This window comes from Diceros bicornis, chromosome 4 (genome assembly GCF_020826845.1).
Source record: "Diceros bicornis minor isolate mBicDic1 chromosome 4, mDicBic1.mat.cur, whole genome shotgun sequence".
In the NCBI taxonomy this organism is placed as follows: Eukaryota; Metazoa; Chordata; class Mammalia; order Perissodactyla; family Rhinocerotidae; genus Diceros; species Diceros bicornis.
In genome coordinates, this window is record NC_080743.1 from 27,456,962 (window position 1) to 27,484,865 (window position 27,904).

General features: G+C 33.8%; 1 protein-coding gene across 8 annotated transcripts in view; it reads right to left on the reverse strand.

Annotated features, from left to right (window-relative positions):
- Window positions 1-319: 319 nt before the first annotated feature.
- The window catches only part of ZNF644 (zinc finger protein 644), a 120,700-nt gene continuing 93,115 nt past the window's right edge, over window positions 320-27,904 (reverse strand). For 7 of the 8 annotated variants that reach the window (XM_058538491.1, XM_058538494.1, XM_058538495.1 and 4 more), the window contains 5 exons: window positions 20,628-23,674; window positions 19,842-20,447; window positions 17,811-17,933; window positions 2,766-2,868; window positions 320-2,042 (listed from right to left, as the gene is read on the reverse strand). In XM_058538491.1, coding sequence (XP_058394474.1) covers window positions 1,850-2,042; window positions 2,766-2,868; window positions 17,811-17,933; window positions 19,842-20,447; window positions 20,628-23,674 — 4,072 coding nt within the window. In that variant the 3' untranslated portion in view covers window positions 320-1,849. The remainder of the gene's footprint in view (window positions 2,043-2,765; window positions 2,869-17,810; window positions 17,934-19,841; window positions 20,448-20,627; window positions 23,675-27,904) is intronic. The other variant, XM_058538499.1, reaches the window with a different exon arrangement.

The following is a 27,904-nucleotide window of genomic DNA, read 5'->3' on the forward strand; positions in this document are numbered from 1 at the left end:
CTCAATAAGAGACAACTAGTATACATACACTTGGTATATTTTCAGTCAAAAGTAAATAAATTTGATGTTTTAGTCTCACCTTTATAGAGAAATACACAGTTTCTATTATTATCTTTCAAAAAATGAAAATAACTTACAAATACCTTTTCCTTATCTAGTAGCCCAGGGATCAGGAGACCCTTGGTTGAGAATGATCCATCTAGTCCGACTTCCTAATTTCATATATAAGGTATGTGAATAAAGTAACCTGCTAAGTATAAATAATTTAAATCAAATGAAACACAACCTCAAGTGGACTATTTCCACCAATGATAAAAATAAGAAACGCTTCACAATATAGACATTATAATTTTCTTTAAATCTTTTTTTATTTAGAGATTTTTCTGGTAAGGAGATATACCATAGGAAAGCAATTTCACTGGCAGTGAGGTATGTATATACTCTACCAAAATACTCCTTATTTTAACTGTTTTTAACTTTATTTACACACGAAGAAAAGTATCAATGCATATCCTTGTTCAACTATAGTATTAGCCATACTACATGAAATAAAATGAAATGGTGCTTGCATACAAAAACTGTTATTTGTAAAGGAATCTGATTTCAGGTTAAAAGAACTAATTTGTTTTTGGAAAGAGTTTAAAAGAAGAATCACAATTTATCATGACCAAGACATCTGCACCATATTTTCCATTCCTCACAGCACATTTATTTCAGTAATTCCGTTATGTCGGTTCTTAGCATGAGCATAGTGTTACACGATTTTCGTACATATAATCACATCCAAAACAAGTTCTAAAATTTAAATTGTAAACATTCTCATCATATGTAGAAATATTTCAATTGGTGTATTAAGTTTTGCTAACTGATCAAATTTGGAAGAGAATATAAATGAGGAAGCCTATTCTAAATTGTGTAGTGAGCATTGTTTATTAATTACATTTCTACAATGTTAAATAAAGTAAGAGGCAAACCTGTCCTGTAAGCATGTCAAATTTTAGGTAAAACATTAAAAAGAAACAAATCTGTTAACAAAAGGATGTCTTGCAATAAAGAACATTAGATTTTTAAATCTATTATGATACAAAAAGGGTAAATAGCATCTTTGTTGACAAAGTAGGAGGTAGCATGGACGCACCACTTTATTGTCTGAGAAATGCAACTGGAGTAAAGAATATTTCCTTACCACAAATAATTTCCAGGACTATGTACATATTTCTTTTAGAAATACTTGTTTAAACAAATCTCCCTCCACTTTTTAGTATAAAAAAAACCGTTCCATGTGATTTTAAAAAAACACTTACACATCTAGATAGAATAGTACTCTGCCCTATTTGAGTGAACAGTCTCAAACTATGAAGTACATGATATTTAATGCCCTAAGTTGAGTAAATTTAGTTAGCAGTTCCTGGTATTATACAAAACACTAAGTACATACAAACAAAATATAATATCTTATTTTTCAATGCAAGTCTTATGGGGAATAAACAGAACCTTGATTCTGGTAACACTGCAGAAAACATAATTTTCCAATAAGTCTGTCTTTAAGTATCCATGTGCAACAGTTTATTAACGACTGCTTACATGTACTGATCTTTTATTGAGTGAATACAGTTAATTGACAAAACTTAGTAAACCTTAAAAACACATCTTCCACCCTATATAAAATATATAGACTACTTACTGTTTGAAGTACTCAATTTGCTCTGATGTCACTGTAATTCACTTTTCCCCATTTTCCTGCTTTAGTATTTATAAATGGATAATTTAATGTGGCTTTAAAAAAAAAAGACAAAGAATTTCAAATTTACATCCAATTCAAATTTGCTATTTAAAAAGTTTCCTTGTTCTATGAAGCTGCTTCTGCCATTAGTAGAGAAATTGAAGTTTCTGTAATGGAGGCAGGCTTTTTAAGTAGTGACGTGACTTCCACCATGCCAGCTCCAGTCCTTGGAAGATTAGCGTTTACAATGTGTCGTTGTAAGTGCTTAATCCAGTCTTCCTGAACAGACAACGGTCCACGAAAGACTAGGCCACAAAACCTATAGAAGAAGTTGATAACAGTTCTCTTAAAATGATCAATTCCCTTTACTTAAAACCAATTCCCATAAAATTCATAAGCTTAAGAAATAAACCTCACCATATATTGGAGATAGTACTTGACAACAGATTCTAAATACATATCAAGTCAAAATCATTTAACACAATATCAAAACGGCCAACTCATATATTTAACAGCTATAATAACTCCAGCAATATTTGTAGAGGTGGGAATATTACTATTAGGTTCAAATTAATTAAAAGATCTTAACAGCTACACATCTTAAAACATTTAAAACAACTATAATTCCAAAATGTACCATTCTTTTCAAAGACCCTTCCCCAATTCAGAATTCCTTAAACTGCATGAGGGTAAGTATGAAAGGAGGTGTGAATGAGTTTCTATAGCTATACTTAGAAGTATGAGTGGAGAGAAAACGTGTTCCCAATAAGCAGGAACTCAAGACAATTAAAAAAAAAATCAAACTAAATAAAATTAAACCAAACAAAGCAAATAAATAAAACAAAACTTCATTCATTAGTTGTTGAAGTACAGCATATTATGAGCTAAATGAGATTTTAAGCCTGTCTCCCAAAGTTCCTTTAAAACCTGATTGTTGAGAATGAACCTTCTGCCACAAATTAAAAATCTCAAATAAAATAGCTAATATGAGTCAAAGCAAAATCTGAAGAAACTGAGCAGATTTGACAATATAGGCATATACCTGCATCGGAGAATGTAAACCTCGTCAGCACCATGAGGTAATGTTAGCATTTTCTTCTTGCTTCCAGATCTTGACCTTGATTTCTTTTGCTTACAATCTAAGGCTAAAAAAGGGAAAAGAAAGATAACATTTCTTATATATTCCAAAATATACATACATACATATATTTCTAGAGAGGTCAGACCATCTAAATCAAGTTATAAAAAGTCTGCATTCATTTGTATTCCCTGAAGCATGCACTAACTCACAGCTGGTTCTCTAACAGGAGTAATATTATCTGCACACATTCTTCCTGTACTGCTTTTTCAAATAATGCTTTACCATACCAAACTAGAACTGATAAAATGTAACTAAATAACTTGAAATTACTAAATTGGTCAATTATTACAATAATGATTATACATACATTATGTTAACATCTGGTTAAATCTTCCTTATTTCCAGGAAAATTAAAATCTTTTCTTTAAGATCATTAAATTAAGTCTGCATTTGATTACCGCTCCATTAAGTAGGTCTCATATGCTTTGAAAACTTAGTAAAGGAAAATCAACAATGTAATAAGACCTTCAATGAAGAATCGATTTAATAGCAATTCACTTTGAATTCTATAATAATAAATAGCTCCTAAATTATATGCTGGTCCTATATTTGAAAGGGTAAAAAAAAAGCTCAACTTTCATTTTTTAACTCATGTACTGTATTTAACTTATGTACTGCATTTAACTCATGTACTGTATTTAACTCATGTACATGTACTGCACGTACAACCAGATGTTTTATTTTACTAGAAAACAAATATAAATCCAGATTATCTCACAGACGGACCAGAAGTTTAATGTTAACTATTCTTTACATTTTTTTCCTATAGCTTATTTTTAAAATGTGATTAAAAAGGGGGAAAAAAAGATTTTTATATTAAAGTGAGCCAAAATTTTAGTGCTAACTGTTCTTGAAATTTCTCCATTACTTGACTTTTCCTTCAATCACTTATTCCAAAAAATTTAATTTAATAAAGAAAAAAAGATATTTTTTACAGGTAGGAATAGAGAGGACATAACATTTTATTGTTCTTTGAATATAACCACACCATTCCTTTGGACAAAGGGATGACAGTATTCCAGGGTGCTGCTGGTCTATTAGCAGGAAGAGAAGGTAAGAGTTTATCTCTAGGGATTCAAAGGGGTGGGAAACAAATGTAACAGAAGAGGTACCCAAATTGGCTTTTCTTTTGTTAACCTGTCATGTGAAATCTCCTGGAAAAATTTTAGGTAAGAGAGAATAGGAACCTGCTATTCAATGATTCTGTGAAATGAGTTGTTCAAAGCCCAGATTCCAAAAGAACAGATGCTACTATTACAAAACCAGTAAACACAGTTCCTTACAGTAGTCAAGTGGCAATGCTAACAGAAATCTCATATAGAAAATTAAAAACCATGAGAAGCCTAAATTTCATCCAAACCACTGGTTTCTACTTCCTGTCACCTGCCTCTTTAAAAGTAAAATTAGGGCCCACAGTCTTTCTCTGCTTATCCTCAGAAGAAGAATCTAATAAGTAAAGAACTACAGAAAGTCAAGTTAAATATTAAAGAATGGCTAATTCCAAGCTAAACAACCAAAATTTGGAATAGAAAAAATCTTATAAGGTTCTCATTAGCTATCTCAGTCAAGAGCCTGGTACATAGGTACATTCCTGCAGAACACCTCTGCACCATTTGTTTAAATGAACATGTTGCTAGAAGTCATACTTAAATTCTTCACTGATCAGTCTAGCTTATGTGTAGAATCTAGGTTCTTCACAATCAGTAGGACGAGTGAGGTATCATATACTTTGTAATCAGCACCTTCTTTTTCCTAGTCGCTTTGGTGAGCAATTTAAACTTAAGTGGATTTTAAAGCAATTCATACAGTAGAAGTAAAGAGTTTAGGGAACATAAAGGACTAAGTGCTGCTAGATGTCAGCTACTCTTTCCCTGTCTATAACGTAAACCACACACAATCCCTGCCTCTGTTATGTGGAACAGAGCAAGCATCTGGTATATCATGAGATTACAGGTAGAATCTTACTTTGATGAGATTGCTGGTTGTCAAAATTGCCATACTATATCCAAATTCCTTGAAAAATGTAAATAAATTACTATAGGATACAAATACAATATATTATAACAATCATTTAAAAATTTGTTCACAGAATGCTAATATTAGGTGTGTAAAGCAAATTGAGGGAGAAGGGCAGAGGGTGATGGGGTATGCAAAAGAATGTTTTATCAGTTACAAAGCATTTAAGTTACATGTAGATGTCATGATAACTTTAAAAATGGAACTAGACATTTTTACTCTCAGGCGGAGAAATGTTTTTGACTTTAATAGAGGAAAAAAAATTTTTCTGACTTTTGATACTATATGGACTCTAGAAACTCTGAAGTTTAGGACATTTTTTGCATGATTAGATCTAAATTTTAAATGAGAATGCCATAGTTTCTGCATCAACTAATATTTGAAGGTATTATGACTTTGGAAAGTAGGACAACTCTGCCAGCATATGATAGAGAATCCCCAGTATCCAGGGTTCCAAGTAAGTTTAGAGAACCACATGCACTGGGAATCCTTGAAAACTTCTCCATAAAGTAAGGACTGGAAAAACCTGAGACCTCTGGTAATTATACCTAAATGCCTCAGTGTCTTAATATCTCCATGATCACTTTTAAATTTCTTATTCCCTAAAATGTCACTTATTTATTTTAGAAGGTAAAACATGAATATACCTTACAGGAATAATTTTTTCTAATACCAAGATCCAACTTTCACCCCTGCAATATTGCCCAAATATTTTAGAAAAATCTGCTAAAAAAAAAAACTATTTAATATATTATTAATATGCTCACACAGGGGACAGATCTATATGGTAGTCTCTATATGAAAAAGATAATTTACACAAAATGTTCCACTAAATGAAAAATATGTACAGTCACATCTATTACACAAATTTTCTGATTTAACAGATTTTACTATATCTAGAGGGAAAAGCAGTTTTATTCTGGACTGTACCAGGAGTCACTAGAATATTAAAAACAGACCATCACTAACACATTCAGTTTTAGTATAACGGGGCTCAACGATATTTGTGATAAACAGCCAAAAGTTTAACAAAGCTGTTTATATTAATAATCTGCCCAAAAGATAACTTTATATAACACCTTTCTTTGTGATAGAATTTTATTTGCTTTGACATTTGTCAGTGTCAAAAAACACACACATCTTTTTTCTGTTCCAAAGTATTTTAAATCTAACATTGTTTCTATATTAGAAATTTACAAAAAATATTAGGTTAATTTTAGAAATTGTTAATTTTCTTCTCCTTGAGTAAAACTGCTTCTTTAGAAAGGAACAAACCCAGTCACGCAAACCTTCCTAAGGTTCCTATTCAGGGTGGCAGAGAATGTTTAAGTGGTCAGTATTAACTAGAAGACTGTAAAAAAAACCTTTGCAGTTATCTGATTTATAAAGGATCTAAATTGCTGCTGGGAATACTGTATTTTACTTGTAAGGAGAATGAATTGAACTGTAAGGTCGTAAATAAAAAGTTTTAGAGTATACCTTTCAGCAAAACAGCTGTTTTGATCAAATAGGAATGAGAGAGCAACACATTTATGAGCCCTCAAAAAGAATACCACACTGCTATTCTATGAAATACAACAACAACAACAACAACAGTGACAACATATATGTGTCTAAAGCACTGAACCAGATCAGTGAAAAAGCAAATCAACAAATAGAACAGATACAAATTCAAGTGTGTTTTCTAAGACATTATGTAGTTCTATACATAATACATAATTCTATACATAGTTCTTCTTCTATAGAAGAAAAAGAATTTACTTTGTGCTCTAACATTATTAAACAAGTCCTTTTGCCTTTTCCACCTCTCTGCCCATTATATACAATAATTGCTTCAATGAATTTCATTTTCTTTTTAATTCACTACATAAATGACCTCAAAGAATAAGGATTTATTTCTTAAAAACATCTGAAGCTTCTGTGGTAAAGAAGCACATCATAACTAAATTAACATTCACCACCAAAATATTTTTATTTGCAATCATCTTCTCCTGCCCCTTTAGTTAAAAGCCCCATTTCATCTGTTTCCTTCCTAACTGGTTGTTGGCATCTCTGGGGTAAAGTGAAACTTAATATAATGGCCAGGTAATATATATCCAAAATAAGACGCACGGTATAGCCCTACTAGAGGGAAGAAAATTTCTTATCTAGTTGGCCTGTATAAGGTGAGTAGGGAAGAGTAGCTATGAACTCATTCAGGAAGACTGTGGGAATAAAAGCGACATGAAGAGGTTAAGCCATCACTCCACCACCATTAACAAGCTGGTGGTGGAGGCGGTAGTGGCAATAGTGAAGTGGGAAGAGGATGCATATGTCCCAAGGGATACACGGTGTAAGATGGATAAATAAAAATAAACTCAGTTCTAGTTGCTGCCATTAATCGTTCAAGATTCCTAAGCCCCAAGCATACAAAAGACTGTGCAAACAGCACTGTCTTTCCCTCAGCCCCAACTGAAAAAGAAGCATGGCTTTTTTGGGGGGAGAAGAAAGATGTCAGTTTGTATAAAATAGGGATGGGGGTCGGGGAAGCCATTTGTTGAGAAGCCAAATTCTTATTTCTTCAGTGTACACTTTTCTCTTTGCATAAAGTGCCTACAAGACAGACTTCACAGGTATACGACCTGTGCAATTGCATGGGGTCCCACACTTCGCTTAATGCTCTGCTGTCACTGTGTTGAAATTCTTAATTATTTCTGAACATGAGCCACTACATTTTCATTTTGCACTGAACCCTGCAAATTATGTAGCCAGTTCTGGGTCCTGAGTACCTACCACCCTAAATGAAAAGGCAGCCCCAGTTCTACCTCTTAATCTCTTGGCCCATAAAAAAAATAGCTATTAAGAGAAAAATTGTTAAATCCTACTCTCTATAGACCATTAAAATTGGAGAAGACTTTCCCACTTCCAATACCAATTCTTTGCTCCTACCTATATACTGCCATAATCAAACCAGTCATTATTCCCAAAATGTACATATAAAGCAGTTTAAGTGGTTTATTGTTATGAAAAGCAATGTTTCCTTTCCAATTAGAACTAAGCGTATAGATAGATACACAATTAGCAACCTCAAAAGTATATTTTCACCATCATTTTCCCTTGATATTGTCACTCTAAAATTGGATATTTTTTTCAGTACCCTAAGTTACTTTCATCGACTTTTAGTTCTCATTGTCAATGACTAAAAAACAATAACGAACCCAGAATTACAGAGCAATCGCAGCAAAGTTAATTAGATCCTGCATGACTTAACATTTTACCCTGAAGAGGATGAAATGCAAAATATTTGAAAAGCAGATTTCTTTTAAGTATGAGGTTTACGGCTTAACAACATTGGTTTAGAAGAGACAGGTAGCTTGAGCTTGCCCTACAGAGTAGGAGGTTCTATTAAGGGTAGCAACAGCCTTACATGCTTGAGTCAGAGAAAGAGTTAAAGCAAATGAAGGCAGCTTTTTATTTAAACTTAGGTCTACTTGAGAGAAGAAAAAGTATATTCTTGTAGAAGCCTCTGTTATTTCAAAGTAGAGATGATCGGTAAAAGAATATTTTGAGCAAGTATTTTCAAGATGTGAAGGGAAAAGCTAAACATAAAGATGATACCTTATTCACACATTTTTATAAACAGAGAAACTGCAGGCAGTTTTTCCAGCCTGCCAAAAGCTAAAAGCTAACAATACCCTAGCTACAAGTTGCTTATCAGTCAGTTAAGAGTGAATAGGATAGCAAATGTATTATTTCTCTGTGTCAACAGGTAAGAAAAAACAATTTCTCCTTAAGGTGGGTTGGACTTGCACACTGTTTTAATTAAGCAAAATAGGCACTTATCAATATCAACCACTTTTCTAGGACTAAGATATCTAAAATTAGAATAAACATAATAATACATAATGACAAATCTGCTTTAAATCACTTTTGTTTAGAATTATTGGAATATAATCACACTCCCTGCCCTATAAAAATCTTAGTATTTCCAAAATATCATTTCATATTTAGCAGGAGTAATTAAATAATTGTTCCTGATTACAAAATCAGTTAAGGAAAGCACCTTACTTTAAAATTTCCATTAAATTATCTTTAATATAATCATGTTCAACTTAAATTAGATGGGGCTCACAATTAACTATAATAGTAAATCTAAATGTCACAAATTCATGATTCCAATAGATCTGATTTGGTTTTTTATAATTTTGAAGCCCTTCTAGCCAAAATCCAAACTATAATTACACATGGTACTGACCAGGTATCTTTTGTTTTAGCTAACTTCCATCCACGGCCACAAATAGCAAGAATTAACCTTATTCCTCAAAATCCAGACACAACACATAAGCAGTAAATCCTACTTTTCCACTTAGATAAGTGAGGGACCAGCAGTCTCCAACAAGCCATCCTCTTGTCTTAACCTCCAAAAGAGAAAGTCTATGTATTATTTTATTATTTCCATTAAGTTACTTAAAACAGATGACCTACAGTTTAGCTCTGGCCAGGAACATGCCTTGTTACTGTAAGGTCTAACTATATCTTAATCTAGATTATAACAGCATTCAAAAATTCATGTTAGAATAGAAATCATAGCAAGCACACAACACTACAAGTGAGGATAAAAAGATATTAGACACATTAAAAAAATCCAAACATAGAAAAATACAGTTAAGTCAATTGTTAAAAAAAATCAAAACAAGATATAAAAGCAAAACTCAGAAAATTAGTAAGTAACAGAACCAATAAGAATGCTGGAGGACTAGTTAAGACTTTTATGAAAAACAAGATGTTGGTCAAAAAAGATTATCAACCAAATAGAATTCCTAAATTTTATAACCAATAACCAGCAAAAGCAGGCATCATTAAATGTAAACGTTTTATGCTACAATGGTCCTCTTAGGCTCCATTCTTCTAAAAACAAACTTACTGGGGGCCGGCCCCGGGGCTTAGCGGTTAAGTGCACGCACTCCGCTACTGGCGGCCGGGGTTGGGATCCCGGGCACGCACCGAGGCACCACTTCTCCGGCCACGCTGAGGCGGCGTCCCACATACAGCAACTAGAAGGATGTGCAACTATGACATACAACTATCTGCTGGGGCTTTGGGGAAAAAAAAAGGAGGAGGATTGGCAATAGATGTTAGCTCAGAGCCGGTCTTCCTCCGCAAAAAGAGGATTGGCATGGATGTTAGCTCAGGGCTGATCTTCCTCGAAAAAAAAAAAAAAACTTACTGATTCAACAAGTGTGGTTATTTGCTTTGTTACAGTGGATAGCCGGATGATGAGGTGCTGGTAGACAAATGACAGCCAGAGAAGTAATGAAGCCTACCCTTCTCTTACCAGACACCATGGTAGCAGATTCATTAACTGTACTGGTATAACCATTCTCCGTGACAAGATTTAAAACCTTGAGCCATTTCTGTCTCTTTCCTCTTATTCTTCTACCTCTAACTAATCTGCCAAATTCTGCTTACTTTACTTTCATAATATTATCCGTAAAACTATTCTCTCTCCTTTACATTCCTATTGTTATTGTCCTGGTTCAGGGATCCTAAAATGATCTCACCTACAATTTCTCCACCTCCCCACCAAATCCTTTAACTTTTATTTAAAAGGTAGTTTTAAAAGCTTTACTCAAAACTCTTAAAAAAAAAGAAAAAATCTTTACTGGCTCCTCACTACAGAATTAATTCCAACACCATAGATTAGCCTTCTAGCACTCTATGTCTTTACCTATCCACCTCTATTCCCTTATCTCCTATGTCCTAGTATTTTCAACAAACTTCCCACATTGTCCCAGGTTGCTCCCTCCTACAAGTATGCTCCCTCCCCACTCCTGACCCCCATTTCCATTTCAATAAGCTATCCTTCAGAGTCCAACTCAAATGCTACTTCCAAAAGCCTTGCTGAGTCCTGGTCTAGCTGAAAGTACCTTCTTCCTCTGAAATTCCACAATATTTCATGAACAGCTCTCTAACAGCACTTAAAATTTGTCTTATATTACAGTTATACATATATAAAACTGTATATATATATGTACTTCCACTATATTGTAAGCCAATGTATCTCTGTAGTACTTAGCACAATGCATAAACCACAGTAGGAGCTGGAAAAAATGCTTGTTGAATTAGTGAATAAATCAGCCAATCACTTTTTTTAGTATTGTGGGCAAATAGCCCAATTCTTGCTGGCATAATGAAACAATTAGTACCCATAAGGATAACTATAAGTACTCAAATGATTAAATTATATTCAGTCTACTGTTTTCACAAGAAAGAAATGAGAACAACGCTTTAGAAACATTAACATCAAAATGGTCAGGATAAAATCAAGTTTGACACTAATTTTCGATTACCTGGAAAATTTACTCAACTTGAACAATTCATTACCTTGCTAACCCTGAATAAATGATACATTATTGTACAAATAAATATATACAGAGATACACTTTTAATGAAGAACAGTACTACAGAGATAAATCATAGCCAAGAAAATACAGAAACTCATCTTTCATTGTATCAGGGATAGCTTTTTTTTGTGTGTGTGAGGAAGATCAGCCCTGAGCTAACATCTGATGCCAATCCTCCCCTTTTTTGCTGAGGAAGACTGGCCCTGAACTAAAACCCATGCCCATCTTCCTCTACTTTATATGGGACGCTGCCACAGCATGGCTCGACAAGCAGTGTGTCGGTGCGCGCCCGGGATCTGAACCGGCAAACCCCGGGGCGCCACAGCAGAACCCGCGCACTTAACCACTTGCGCCACTGGGCCGGCCCCAGGGATAGCTTTTTCAAATACAAGTTTGACCATGTCATTCCCTTATTTTAAAAAATCCTTCAGTGACTTCCTAAATATTTTAGCAAGCCTTCAAAGCATCAACCCCACCTTTCTGGCATTACCATCTTCCCAAACAACTATAACTGCATCTCCCAGCACCTCCTGAACTCTAAATTTCATCCCTTTGTGCCCACTCTATGTTCTTCTCTCTACCTGACATGTTCTATTTCATCTCTTCTTCCTAAACCTACTCATCCTTCAAGTTCAGGGTCTAGCTGAAACGTTATAAAGCTTTCTGTAATAGTACACTTGTACTTATCCTACTGCATCATGATTTTGTTTATGCAGCTGGAGTGCAGGGTCTTTTTAGCCTCAGAGCTAGCAGAGTCCAGGTACAATACAATAACTAAAACTTTCGCTGAATGAATAAAAATTTTCTTTGACTACTGGTTTTATTTTTCTCTGTCATTTTAAACATAATTACAAGAAACATACACCAGCATGAGCTATTTTTATCTTTTTTCTTCCTTTTTGAGGCTCTATTTAGAGTGAGATAAATAGTAAAGGCAGCAAGAAAAAAGAACCCAACTTAATTTCCAACTCCCCTCAAAAGGAGGCCTAGACTAAAATAAACACCTTGAACTCCCACAGCACATAGAGCCAATATACCATTTATTTGTACACTGTCTTGCGTAGTTCTCTAATTTTGATAGTTTTGCATGTGTTGCCAATAATGCTTTCCCAAGATCTTTGATGACAGGGACATGTCTCATACTTCTCAAGTATCCCCCATACAGCCTGGTCTGGAGGAATTATCAAGTTTATCAAACCAATGGAGGTGGTTTGCTCCATTAGAGTTTAATCATAATGATAAGATAAAAATTTTCTATTTGTACTCTTTCAGGCTGAATGAATCACTATAAAAACATACAATTTCTTGAAGATGCAATATTATAATATTTAAAAAGACACTGCAGAGACACTCATGAAAGAATGAGTAACTTAATGCACCTTGAGAAGCTTTCACAATACTATTTTTTCTCTTTCCATCATAGTAGAAAATGTTCCCACAGCACTTTCCACAATATAAGAATTACTTTTCTGGTGGCTTATATCCACTCAGGACATGGCACTGTGTTATGTGCTCATCAGCACTTGTCCTTGCAGGCCTCTACGTAGCCAATTACACCACTAAAGTTGAAAAACGCAAAAGATCTACTAAGTAATATGCCAACTACTATTCCACTTATAAGTGGATGGTGTGAAAAATAAAACAGTGATTTTACTAAAAAAGAATGTAGATATATTGCACTAGTGGTATTGATTGAAAGGCTCTAGTATCAATTTTTAAGTTATTTTTTCCTCATGGGAAAAGTCAATCTTTAATTATGACGGTTAAGTCTGTTGTTGTAGAATAGCAACAATCACGTTTACTTCTAAAATGTTTTCATGAAAGTGTTCTGAAAATAAGGAAATGAAGCTCCTCTCCCAAATATATTTGCACATAAAATATCTTTCTTGTATTAACTTTAAGTACTAGAAATTTCCAATTTACTTTAAATACTGAAGGTCAACATTTGATTAAAAAATATGATCTATAGATAAACATTTGAATACAATGAGTAAAGAAAATTCACTTGCTGCCACAGAAATATTATGATTTCCAAAATATAACTATTGTCGATTCTAGTCAGTACCAGTCCCTAAGAGAAAGAGTCACTTAAGGAGAGTGTTTTCAATCTGTGGGTAGTGACTTCTTAAAGGGTGGTAAATCAATTTACTGGGTCATGATCAGCATTAATTTTTAATGAAAAAGAATAAAGCAGAAAATATTAGAGTGCATCACACTCAATTCAGGTGAGTGAATGAGTGAACAAGTGAGTATGTGTAAGAATGTGAGTTTGTATATGGGGTCAAGATGTAAAATGGAGTCCCAACAAAAATGTTGAACACCACTGTTATTCTTTCTTCTTTTCAAGAGATAACAGATTGCTATGTACCACAGGGAAGCATTGCGCAAACATGCATTCATCTTACTGATATATTTTCTTTCACAACATTCTCTATTCAGACTTTATTTCTTTCCCTTTCTTTACCTGTTGAAATTCATTCTTTTACCTTAAAATATTTTTTTTGGTTCCTGATTGCAGATTAAGTTGATAGACTACACGTTGCCTTAAATAATTTTAAATATTTTAGAAATTTTAATAATTAGGATGACCATATAATTTATCGTCCAATCCAGGACACTTATGAAACAGGCACCACCACTAGGTTGGGACAACACAGCTAAACTAGCGTGTATGGTCACTTCATTAACTAACTTAGTAATACTGTGTTCTTAATATTGCCAGTATAAAAAAGATATTTAATTAAAATATTATTAAACTATTTAATATGTATGATGTGATTCTGATTTTTAATGAAAATTATAGGATGTTTTTATTAGACTGTATAAGGAATTAACCAGGAAAAAATCTGTATAAACATGTAAAACATTAACCTAAAGAGAACAACACCTGAAAAAGAATAGTGCAGTCTATATTAATTGGAATAAATTGTAATATTATTGTAATTATTGTATTGTATTATTATTGTAATTATTGTATTATTATTGTAATATTAATTAGAATAAATACCTGAATAAGAAGTATGCCTTGAATTTACAATATAGGATATAAAGTAAATCCTTTGGTATTAGTCTCTATAGACAAAAATCCGTTAAAAACAAAGTAAAATAGCTTTGTAAATGATTATCCACAAGTGAAGGCACATGGAAATTATTAAACAATTTATTCGAACCTGCCCAACAGATGATAAACTGGGTCAGTTCTGGGCAAAATTTTAACATGTGAAGTTTATTCTTTTGTGACAATTTAACTCTGTCCCAAGTATGGCTATCTCTTCCATGTCATTATTCCAAAGCTTTCCTTCTTTCTTCATCATTTCCTTTTACTAAAATTAGGAAGGATGTTTTATTTTAATTTATATTTGTGACCCATACAAATTAGTTTTGATATTAAACAGTTGTGGCATTTTAAGCATCGTCTAACTCTTAAAAAAAAAAAAGATTCTTGCGGCTCCTGATTCCCAGTTCTGTGTTCTTTCCACTTCTTTTTTATTTTGGCACCTCCCTTTCTTAGTTTTCCGCCAGAGGAAAGGTCCATAGATGATAACCTTCAAGGGATATGCAAAACTTATATATAGAAAAATTTTTATCTGTGGATGAATAAGTGCATGTTTCTGGGATGGAGCCTATAGCTTTCATAAAATTCTCAAAGGGGTTAATGACCCAAACAAGATTAAGAACCATCATGTTAGAACTTTTGAGTCATCAGTAAATAACTATTTGGGGAAGTAGAGGGGCATCCTTTTCAGTCTATTCAGGCTAGCGAAAATCTCGCTCCCCTTCAAAAGGCCACCAGTTCCCACAGAAGAGGCCAGCAGCTGGTGGCTTCTAAGAAGGCTTAGAAGTTATTCCATCACTGGTGACTTCTAAGAAGGCTTAGAAGTTATTCCATCACAGGTAACCAGGCAGGCCTTCAGCATTTATTCTAGGGATACCTAAGCCTTTTCTTCAAGAGTAGGCCACATAATTAAAAATCCACATGAAGGAGGACTGCCTGAACTAGGAACAGGAAAACTAGACATTCTTCTGGAGGCTTTAGTCCTACCTATTTTCCCTTTACATTGTTCCAGTTTTGTGATACATTTGGATTAAGGTAAGGTTTTTTGAAAATGATTTTGTATTTTTTTCATCAAAACAGCATCTGCATATTAAAAAAAACCGCTTTTTACTCATATGAATTGATGAATCCCTTACAATAACCCAGCGGAACTCTCCAGGACCATAGGTTGGGACCATTGCTTTATACTAGAAACTGATATGGGAGAAGAGAACAGGCATGTAGAGTTTATAAATATAATATAGAATTCTTATTTGGAAAACAAAAAACATTAATAAAGCTGATAAAAAAACTTCTTAGTTGGCATGAATAAGCAGTAGAGACATCTTCTGTGTAGCTCCACTGGTCAAGAAGATTTTAAAAATCAGGGAAAAGTTTCAGAATTTCCAAGAAATCGGAGCATGAGTTTTTTATTTTTTTTAAAAGTGGGTATGGCCTACGGAAAAATACCACCCTAGACTTTCTTCAGCTTTTCATTTCCCTTCTTTTTGCCTTAGACCTGCCAAACACACACTTTATATTTTCTAACACTTCTGACATTTTGATTAGTATTTAATGATATTTTTTAAATAATATCTTTTTTCTTGATACCCAAAGAAATGTATCCCCATTCATCCTATATTACATTTTTCTCTAATAATGAAATTTTTTAGATAATAAAGTGTTCATTAGAATGCATCCTTGGTCAATGGATGGTTACTATCAGCTATTTAAAACAACTAATGCTGTGTTTTGAAGGATCTTCAGATGAGGTTAAAAAGCATTTTTTAATGGACTGCAAAATCTGTACTGGAGAGATCCACCTCATTGAATATTTGTATAATCTGCCTGAAATGTCAGAATGGAACATTTTCTAAAGTCCCCTGAAATCTAATCCAGGCCTAACCATATCTTGGGTCCCTGCTCTTTCTAATTAGACTCGTATTCATTCAGTCTTCACCAGAATGCTCCTCACCTTAAACCCAACTTCATTTTAGGATTTTCAATTGCTTTCATTCTGTATGTGGTAGATAAGTGATTAATAACAAAGGTGTAGGGTAAAACAGCCTTGATTTGAATTTCAACTTTGCTATCATTAATAATTACATAAATTTGTGCAACTTGCTTAAGTTCTCTAAGCCCTAGTTTCCTATAAAACTGAGAGAATTATAGTACCTACAACACATATGGTGGTGGTGAAAATTAAACGTTATGTGTGTAAAGTTGCACAGCATAGTGCCTGACACTTAGTAAGTGTTCAATAAAAGTTAGTGGCTATGATAACAATAACAAGGATTTTCTGTTTCTGCAGTCTCTTATTTTCACTGCCTCCCTGCCTCTAATGTCTGCAATCACCTTCCAAGCTTGATGAAGGTGGGAGTAATAGCATAAAAACTAAAACCTCATGGTAGGAGGACTAATCCAGTACAGTAAAACTCACTCTATTCCCCTCCTTTTAATGTAACTGGTCAGCAGTCATCCCTGGTTATTTGTATATCAAGTCAAAGGATAAAGCAAGGAAGCACAAGAAAGCAAGACATTAGTATAAATACAAGTGTTTTTTTGATAGCAAGAACATATTAGATGTAAGCCATAGGAAGACATGAGGAAGAACAAAAAATTTGGGAAAACAACAATTAGAAGAAAGCAGAAGGCAGTGATCTAAAAGAGCAAGAGAAATAAAAAGACTAGAAGGAAAATTTTAGCCAAAAGGATTTATGTAGATTTAGAAAAGAGGGTATATTTTAAGATGTGAGAGAAATGGGATTTGCTAAAGCAGGGTAGGTTGAAAGGCTACAAAAAGAGTGAGGCATTTTGTAGGATAAGCAGTATTACATATGAGTAAGCTAATAGAATTTTCACAGACTAGCAGCATGAAGAGGTATCTGCAAGGTTGGGCTAACCCACCAAAAATAACACAGAAATGTGCATGTCAAACATTTATGTGCATAACTGTATTTATTAATCCTAAATATAGTTTGGGGGCATTAAAAGAAAAATCTATTCAGTTGTCAACATGAGCCATTATTAAGGCTTGCCCCTTTTAAAGATCTGATCTTTAGACTAATGAAAACTCATTAGTTTGCTTAGTTTTCTAATCAAGCTTCATATTCAAAATTTCACAATAATTTCCTGTCCAATAAAGCATTTCCCCAAGCTAGAACTATAATTTTTCTACCAAAGAGAGGTGTCTTACTGGAATCTACTAACAAAAATAAATTTAAAAATGAAAAATAGTACAATTTAAAAATCAATGGGAATAATGTAGACTCAAAAGTTCCACACCTCTATTGGGTTATTTTTTCCCCAAATCAAGTCAATAAGAGCCAAATGAAAAAAATAACTTGCTTAAAATTACACTAAGTTTACAAGTTGCTGAAATTTAATGTGTATTCAGACTCAAATGCTGCTTACCAAAGAAAGCTATAAATATCATCTGAATTAGCACCAGTCTGGTGAGAAAAAAAGTGTATTGTATCAAACAGACTTGCTGTGTTATCTGTTCAAACATACCTGTACCAGTCAAAAGTCCAGCACTCTTCTTTCGTGCATAAGCGCGTAAGTGGTTGGACAGGCTAACAGCACTTGTAAACGTCGTATTGCAATGCACACATGTTCTAAGCTTCACAGGCATACCTATCATTCAAAAGAAAACTATAATCCAGTTCTCACTTCAAAAAGTGAAATTTTCTTAGCTAAAAGCGTGAAGAAAAATACCACAATAAAGATGGCTTAAAAAACGTTCATTGAATTAACTTAACTTAAAATAAGGAGGGGGAATAAGTTAACTATTATTAGTTTGTAGTTAGTATTTAGAGCCAACCCATGCTCTTTGGAAAGGTGGAAGAGGAGTGTCTTTCACCTCTGAGCTGCTGTAGATTTAACACCTATTATCACTTTCTTGCAGATTTCTGTGTTACGCAGATCATTTCCCTAAACCTAAAATACAATCCTGTGATTTGAATAGCACAGTTCTGTTGAGAAGTTTCAAAGTTTACAACATTACCAATAAAAAGAATTAAAAAGTCTAGTCGACAAAGTGGTAATTAAAGTGTTTTACCCCCAAAACCGTAAAAGGCTCGATACTAAATTAGGCTTTCTGATGAAGGCTGGGAGAAAAAGTGGTAAAACACACCACTGAACAGCTGTTAGACACAACATTTTATTCAGGGCCTTTTACGTTCATTACTCTGAATGCGCAATCAATAATGAAAGTTAATGATTTGAAGTTTTTTGCTAAAATCTTTGTGCTAAATAAATGATCAACAAGCTAACATCTTAGTCATCACAGGGAAGAAAACATGTTGAAACAATAAGAAAATCCTAACTTCTCAGGCAACCCTCACTCCCCCAACATGTTTCAATTGGTTTCTTCAACATTATTGTGACAGCCACAAATACACCTTCCCTCTGAAGTGTACCACACCTTCGTCAACACAGCTAACACATCTTCCTTACATTCTATCCTGAACAATGTCGAAAACTGAATTGGAAAGACTCTCTTCATATGAAAAGAAAGAGCCCTATTAACCAGAAGCCCATACAAGATAAATTGTTTTTCAGACCACTTACAATAAAAGATAATCTTTCCTTAAATCGAAACCGCATTACAAATATCTAGGATATCCCAAATGTCTGCCCAAAGTAAACAAACCAACATTACAGTAACTTTATTCACTATTAATCCAATGACCAAATACTTTTCCCTTAGACACATTCAACTCAGGGCTAACATTATGAGACCATCTAAGTTAACCTTCAACAGTCAACCTCCAAAGAAACCCTATAAAGACACAAAATTTTTTCTAGTCTAAAAGTATAAACCAGATTTAGCAGTACCAAATAGTTTAGCTACTTTATGTGCCACATCATTTGCCAACACACACAAAATACTCCTTTGAAAAGGAAAAACTACTGATGCACAAGCAGTAAGCTAAGCCATCTGTTCTGTTCCATTAGAACCCTACTGTAAAAATCTAAAACCCCAAACAAATGTTTTATACTCACAACAGTTCTCCAAAACCAAACTACCCCACAATACAATGAGGAATTGGAGAGGATGAAGTTTCTTTAGGTTAATCACAACACAACAGACACCAATCCCTTCAGTTTAAAGAGTCTGTTTTGTTTTACCTAAGTGGTAGGAAAACCAACAGCTAAATCTTGAAAACATTATCACTCTGGAGCACTGGCAAAAATAGGACAGATGTTTGCCTTTTCGGTAATGCTGTGCTTCTGAACAACATCATCCTCCCATCCATAGAACCATCCCCCAGCCATAGCAAATTTTATTTTTACAGATCAGCTTTTTATTTGTTTGTTTTTGCTTTTGTGACCAAGAAGTGAGGCACAGAGAATTCAGAGTGCTGATGATCATCAACTGATGATTTATATAGAAATGACAGTATAACCAATCTCTGCTCTGCAAAATGAGCAGCTTAAATAAAAAGATCCTAAGAAAGTATTTTCTAAAAATATGCCATTAAAGTAAGCATAATTAAATTGTGTTTAAATTATACAAGATAGTCATAAATGTCTTCTTACCTGAGTGCATAGTCAAGTCCATTTTTTGTGGTTGATACATCAACGGACTATCTTCATTTAATGGAAGAACACATTTCTGAACAAATCTCTTTCTTGCAGTTTGATTATGAATCTTTTGAGGAGAAATAGCAGAATTCCTTTCTTCTCCCATCCTTTTATTTTTAAGCAGTTCTATCAGTGTAAGAGACTGATTCTTTTTTCCACTGGGCAGTTCTGGTTTTGTTTCATCATATTCATTTAAGAAACTCAGCCCTTCTTCCTCTGACGCAGACACTGATAAAGCTTCAGTCTTTAGGCCATTACGGTATGCTTCAAGAGGTATAACATTTTGAGATAGAAAGTCATCACTTGATGCAAGTTTTTGAGCTACAAATGGTCTGGGAATAATACGTCGACTGTTCAATGCCTTTAAGATTTTTTCATATTTTTCTTCATTTTGCATCATCTCATTCAGAACACAGATTGGAGATTTGTGAGCATCCCATTTGGTCTTTCCAAGTCTTTTCAGGTGGCCTCTAACATGATTTGATAATCCAATTTTAGTATCAAACCAACCACCACAGAGCTGACAAGTATGTTCAGAAGTGGTTTCAGACTTCTCTATAGCTAAAAAAAATTTTTTAAGAGTAACATAAGAATTTTTTATAAATTGACCATCTTAAAGCCAATTAACTCTGAAATATGAAGTTATGTGATTCTAGTAAAGACCAAATTTGAGCAAAACCTTCAAATCTTTTGAATTTGAATACAGACATATTAGCTCAAATTATCTACATAAAAACTTACCTTTTCTAACTCGTTTAACAGGTGTCCCTGCGCCAGTTCTTTTGAAATGCTGCATTTTGTCACTTGTGGCTATTTGTTCTGGCGATACAACATGACGGGCTTCATAGCTTAATCCTGCTCTGTGAAGATGTCCCCGGACATGGTTTGACAACCCAACCCCTGTTTCAAATGTTGCTGGGCAGTAAGGACATGATTTCTTCTCAAGAGACAAATCAGTCCAATGAAAAACAGAACTATGTTTTGACAATGAAGTTTCCGCATTTTCTAAATGCTGAGGATCATGTATCTCATGCAAAAAGTTATTAGTTCCAGCATCTTCATAATATTCAAAATAAAAGCCATCGTTTTGATCATAACCTAGGGTAGCACTTTCTCCAGGATCTTGGCCTTCTATCCTGCTTTTAAACAGAGGGAATAAGTTTACATGTTCTTGATTAATATCATTATAGGTTTCATCTTCTATAGCCTGTGTAGTATAGTCACCTAGCTCAACATTATCCCAGGAACTTTCATCTTCTGTTTCATAGCTATCTTTCTTTTCAGCAGAATTAAGTTTCTGTAAAACAACAACAGTCATTTTATGCAAGAAATCTGGATAGCTATCCAACTCTTCTCCTCCAACAGAACTTCCCTTCTTAGATTCCTTAACTACTCTCTTTACAGCTACACGTCTGTGGTCTTTGAAGCTTTCTGGCCTTTTGGTGTCAGAGTTATGAGGGTCTGAAATAAAACTATTGTTGTGAGAATTACTTGATGATGAAAACAGATGTAAAGAATTTAATGAACTACTCTCTTCTTTTTTGAAATGCAGAGGATACGATTCACCTGATTTTTTGATCATCCTGTAGTTTTCATATTTGTGTCTATATAAATAGTTGCTATTTGCCTTGGCATTTGATTTTTCTTTTGCTGCTTGATGGAAATACTTAGGTTTTTGGTCAATGCTGCTTTTAATCACAACAGTCTTGTGAGGAGAATTGTTTTGATTGCACATGTTTATACCTGACTGGGCAATGCTTTTCCGAGCTTTTTGTATTCTGTGCGGCCGCTTATGGAATTTTGAAAAATTACTTGGTTGCGAAGATGATCCAAATGTTCGCTTTACATCTTGTTTTAAAGCAGAGTTCTTTGGAAATGTGGTTGACTGTTGTTTAATTAATGGTTTAGTGCTATCCATATCTATAGATTCTTCAAGGATGTCACTTTTTCTTTTATCAAGTCCAAGAGGGCTACCAAATGAATCAATGCATGATGATGAATGCAAGTACTCCATGTGTTTTTTTAAAATACTTCTGGCTGAAGTAGTAAAAGGACACATCTTACATATGTAGGTAGCTGATTTTTTGGACGATCCTATAACACAGTCTTTCATGAAAGTCTTTTTTTGCGTTTTTCTCTGGGCTACATCAGAACTGACAATAGGGCATTTTACCATTGCTCCATGGGCAATGCCTCGATGGCATTCCAATTCATTTTCTGTCACTGCCATGAAGTTACACTCTTCACAGCAGTAGTACCTTTTATCTTTTTCATGGGTTTTAGCATGCTGCACAAATGTTTTAGGGCAATTGGTACCAAACACACACTGAGGACACTGTAATCGTGCACTTCTTCCTTCATCCTGAAGTTCTTTCAATTCACGAATTTCCTCCATCAACTTCTGTCTTCTTTCTTGGTGGATAATCATATGCTTTAGAAGTGAGTTACGGTCTCGAAATGTCCGTCCACATTCTCTACAAGCATATGGCCTTGGGACATTAAGATGGCGAAAGTGACTATTCCCATCTAAATGATACATCATATGCCTGTGGAGGTGCTTTTTCTCCCTAAAATTCACATTGCACTTTGTACAGGGGTAGAATGATGGCTCTTCGGTGCTGAAAGTAGCAGGTGACTCGGAATCACTTTCTTCACATTTCTTTTTTAAGGTATTTGAAAGAAAAGTGCTAGTATGAACAGGTGAACTGTCTTCTCCACACTTATCTGGGTTATAAATTAGATGTTGAAAGGCATCCACAGATTCCAAGTCTTCATCAGTTGATTCAGGCTTCACTTTTGATAATGCATATTTCTGTGAGTCTATTGCTTGTAGTTCTTCATTCTGTTCCAGAAAGTCTACTTCTAGCATTTTTGACTTATTGGGTATACAATTAGAATCACTAAAGCAATCCTCAGTATAACGAGTTATCTTGCTCACATCCATTTTTCGCTTTCTCTTTTTTTCTAGACCTACTTTAGAGTGAACTGGAGCTTTATCCACTGTGTCTTCATTAGTCATAAGAAACTGAATAAACTCTTTTTGGGGATCCCAGTTTGTATCATTTTCTGATCTAAATTCATCTGTACCTGAGGAAATTCCTGTTAATGTATTGACACAATCATCTTTTACCAATAAATCTTCACTATCCTCACCCACCTCTACTTGATTTTTTAAAGTGCTATCTGACTTCATACTATTCCCTACTGAATTCTGAATGTCACAACCAACTGAAGCAGAGGTAGGTAGTTTTTTAATGGAATGGGTTGGATTCTTAGCATGTGCTACATCTGATAACAAAAATAAAACTTGGTGTTGACTTTGACTTGCTTTCTGTGGTGTAGATAGCTGAAGATCAGCTGCCACCTTCAAAGTTGAACAAGATTCTGTTGTTGGCTGATCCACAGGTTGTCCAGTGGTTAATGAAACACTGCCTTTATTCATATTGGAAGTCTTAGTTAAGGAGGAGTGTGAAACTGGTCCATTAACAGCAGCTCCTTTAGGCAAGATAAAGTTTTCACTGGAAACAGTAGGAGCACCAGCATGTATAAATAGAGTAGACTGGCCTCCACTTAAGGCTTTTTCAGATTTGTCCTTTGACAGCTCTTCAGGCAGAGTGAACATATGATTTTTCTGAAATGATGTTTGACAATCTTTTGGTTTATGAACTCCACTCTCTTTGTCTGAGATAAAATTGTTGTCATCTCGGAGTTCTACTTTAGCACCAGTAATATCGGTGTTTATCTTCAAATCATCCATATTGTTGGCAAGCCCATTTAACACATTTAGTCTAGAAAACGGAAAAAAAAAATTTTAGATTTGCATGAAAGAAAAAATACTATTAGAATGCATGGAGAGTTGAAAGTACACATTTTTATCAGCTTAATTCTACTCTTTATATTGAGATTCTAATAATTTTCCAAGAATGAAGAAACACTTTAAAAAAGTGAAAGACTTTAAAAGTGTCTCAAAGATTAATTTTTTCTTTGTGCTAGGCAACAACAACAACCCCAAACTGCATATACACAAAATGTCTAGGGAAAAGCAACATACACACACACACAGACACACACAAGATAAATGAATAGGCTACAGACTGAAAAAAAAACTTTAAAATCTCATATATAAGTTGCTAATAAAAAGAAAATTATCTCACTTAAGTAGGTTTATTAGGGACAATCACTTTATACTAGAGAATAATGTAAATTGTTTAACAGTGCAGAGAAGTAACTTTTGTCATTTAAAAGTTCCTTCCTGGAAGAAGGTAACAAAACACCACTCAGTAAAGAACTTCACTTGAATGAACATATTTGCTATCAACATCAACGGCTAATGTATGAAACAGTACTCTTTATTAAAAAAAAAAAATTATGACTGCTTTGCTCTCAATGTTTCACATTCTCCTAAAATTCTACCAGTTTAAAAAATGTTTTATTCACAGCATTTCATTCATTTCGTATGTAAATTATCATTAGTTCTAAATTAGTAAAGTCAAAATAAATGAAGTTTTATGTTACTTTAAATTTTCATAATCTAGGCCCCCAAATTCTAGGCATTCCTAAAGGCAGTTATCCCATTTATCACATGACAGTCTGCAATGACCTAAAAATTTTTACTCTGAAACATCATGAATATATGTTAAGTTTTTAGTTTACTTCATATAAAATGTAGATAAAATTTTTCTAGGCATTTTTGATAATATATTTAATTATTATGAAAAGACAAGAGACTATTTTAAAAGGAAAGGAGACTTCTGAAAGTTGGGAGACATACATACCATGGCTATATTACTGCCCTTACTATGAAGAGCTCCTTTGCACCCTGTTCTTATCCTGCTCTTAGAAATGGTTACATTACAGAGGAACTGCCTGCCTCCTTGGAAGAATGTAAGCTCTTTGAGGCCAGGGACTATGACCCAGTCACCTTCGTATCTCTAGAATCTAGCACAATGCTTGGCATAGGTGCTCAAGGAATATTCGTTGAATAAAGAACTAAAGTGTTGAATGAATAAAAACACAATTGCAAAATCAAAGCTAAAGTTCCTCAAGAATAAGAAGAAAAATAGTTTCCTACCTATGAAATTTTGATAGCCCATTCAAAAAGTGCAAATTCCATCATGGTTCTGATTTGTAGTAAGCTTCAAAATATCCAATAATCCTCAAGTATAAATTTATAAAACCTGCTATTTAGCAACCTCAGGTATTAACTATTTGAAGTACTAGCATAAAATTCCATATTTCTTTTCCTTGTATACATGGTAGTAAGTACAGTTTATTCATTCTCCAAATATTTATTGAGCTCTAGTATTAGAGATACAGTAGTAAACAAGACAGACTAGCTTCTTGCTCTCAGGTAGAGAATACCGTCTTCTATTTTTCTTTTATAGTATTTTTAATTTGCATAACAAATACTATAATAGTAATACTATTTTAGGACAGCAGGAACTAACAATCCGATATTTAGAAATTAAAACATTTTCAATAAAGTTCATTATTTCTAGTGTCTTTTATGATACCAATTACATGCTTTGTAAAACATTAAATCTAGCTCAAGAAAAGAATTGCTTCTAATTACTTTCTTATTTCACAACTTAGAACAGGCACTTATAAATATGACCTTATTCTTTCCACAAGATGTGTTCTTTAATACAACAAACATTACAAATATCTTTTTTGGCACTATTATTTATACCAACAATCATTTTTCCATCCTTCATGGGTCTTAGAATTCTGTTTTGAGATTAGCAAACTTTCACAGTAATAAAAATAGACTTCCAATAAGATCATATTCAATGATATCACCCCAAAATGGTGCTAATGCAGCACCCAGCAGGAGTCTCTACATCACATACACAGAAGTTAAAAATGGGCAGCACATAAACATGTGTTAAGAAAGAGTGTGCAAATGTCAATAAAAAGAAAAGCAAACCTTGGTGCTATACTAGTACTCATTCCTGATATTTCTCATTAAATTAGGTAGAAAAAGCAAAATGCCCAAATAGGAACAATCTCATAAATCTGAAACGGAGAGAATTTTTAAAAAACTAGCCTGAAAGACACTTACTTTCTGTTCCCACTTAATATAATCACAGAGGTAGACAAATATATGCTCAGTCAATTTAAAAGCCTATATTAGCTTTTCTCAACAGGAAGCAACGTTGCTAACGAAGTGGTAAATTCAGTGTTAATGAGTGGCTTCACTGTTACCACCTCAGAGGTAAAACCTTCCATGTTCCATGTTCCACCCATCTGTTCTGGTGTTAGAGGTTCAGAGATGGAACAGACGCTTCCCATTTAAAGCAACTTCAGTGGTACCCCCTGAACAGCAGGGTGACAAACTATGAGAATATCATGTAGGCTTGGAGACTGCATCCTCATTACCAGAATGGCTTTATAAGAACCTTCCATCAGTTCACATTCTGAAGCTACCAAACTGTTTTGCTCTAAAACATAGCAAGAACATATGTGTATGACAGATCTTTTATCTATAAAACATACCTAGGAAAAATAAATACAGAGGTTCAAATAAAATATTGTTAAAAAATAAAACGAAGTCTTTAACAATCAGTTTTCCTTCATACCTACATAACGAAATATGCCTTACTTGCTCCCAAATTAATGATTATCTCTACTTACACAGAGAAGTTATTCTTTTTCAGAATATTTTTTTCTTACTAGCACATTAATATTAAAAACCTACTCCATCAGTTAAAAAATATACTATAAGAAATTGACTCAGAAAGCTAGTATTTTAGAAGCAATGAAAAATTTTCCTGGTTTAATTTTCAGAATATATTTTAACTGAAAAATGCTCAAAATATATTTTTTTCTTAATAGTATTCAAGGCTCACAGCCATTGCATTGAAATACAATGCAGAACAACAGATCATCAAAATCAGTTGCACTAAATAATAGATCTAGATTTCTGACACCAAAAATTATTTATCTACATTCACAGACGGTTATGTGGCATCCAGGCAAGAAAGCATTTGACCTATAAGCTAATTTCACACTGTCTCAAATAGTTTTTCCAACTACCTTTATATAATCAAATATATATAACACAGCCATCAACACCAGGTTATGTTAATATAACTAAGTAGGGGACATATTTGAAGGTAGGCATTATTCATTAAGTTTAAAAAAAGGGAAACTAATAAATTAAAATAAACTAATATTGTTTGGACTCCCTAAATTTCAATGAATTTGCTATATCAATTAGGATTTTTTTTTTAAATGTTTAGACAGTATTACTAGGTCCTCCTCCATGTAATCATATAACCATAGACTTTTTCTTTTAACTGAATTTTAAAATGTTCTTTAAAAAAATTCACACACTTTGTAAAAAGCTGCAAATGGAATTTTAAATCTACATAAAACATATTTCAGTTTCTGGAAAATCATAATGAGTTCTACAGCTATAACTGCCTGTAGTTATATACTGCGAGCATTAAAAAAAAGTACAAAGGTCAGATCTGTCTTCAAGATGACAGATCATCACTTATGTGCCTCAAGCTAGACTTATTGTCTCAGAAATCTCAAACATCAGTATTTTTGCAAACTATCAGCACTTGCTATAACACCCTCACTACACTACATCTTGAGGTTACTACAGAAGAAATGAGGTGATAATTGCATATTAACATAATTATTCTGTGATCCCTCTGAGCAAGCTTCCTAGGTCACTCAGTAATTCAGATTAGATACAACCTTCCTGTCATCAAATCTATGCTGTCCACTTTCTGTTCATGAATAATTCTTTTTTGATAGAAAATTAGCTTAATTTCATTCTTTTATGTACATTATTAATTGTATTTATTGCAAGCAGCTTAATATTTTGCGCATACTTACTACATAATGCCAACCTTTGTCATGTAGTATAATTTCACACAAAAATAGAGTATAGTTGCCCTCATTCTACATTAGTTCATTAATAACAATATTACATAGCTATAAATAAATTATAACGTTGCCCACTAGCTGAGTTACAGTTAGGATCTGTCAGATTTTCATAAACCTCA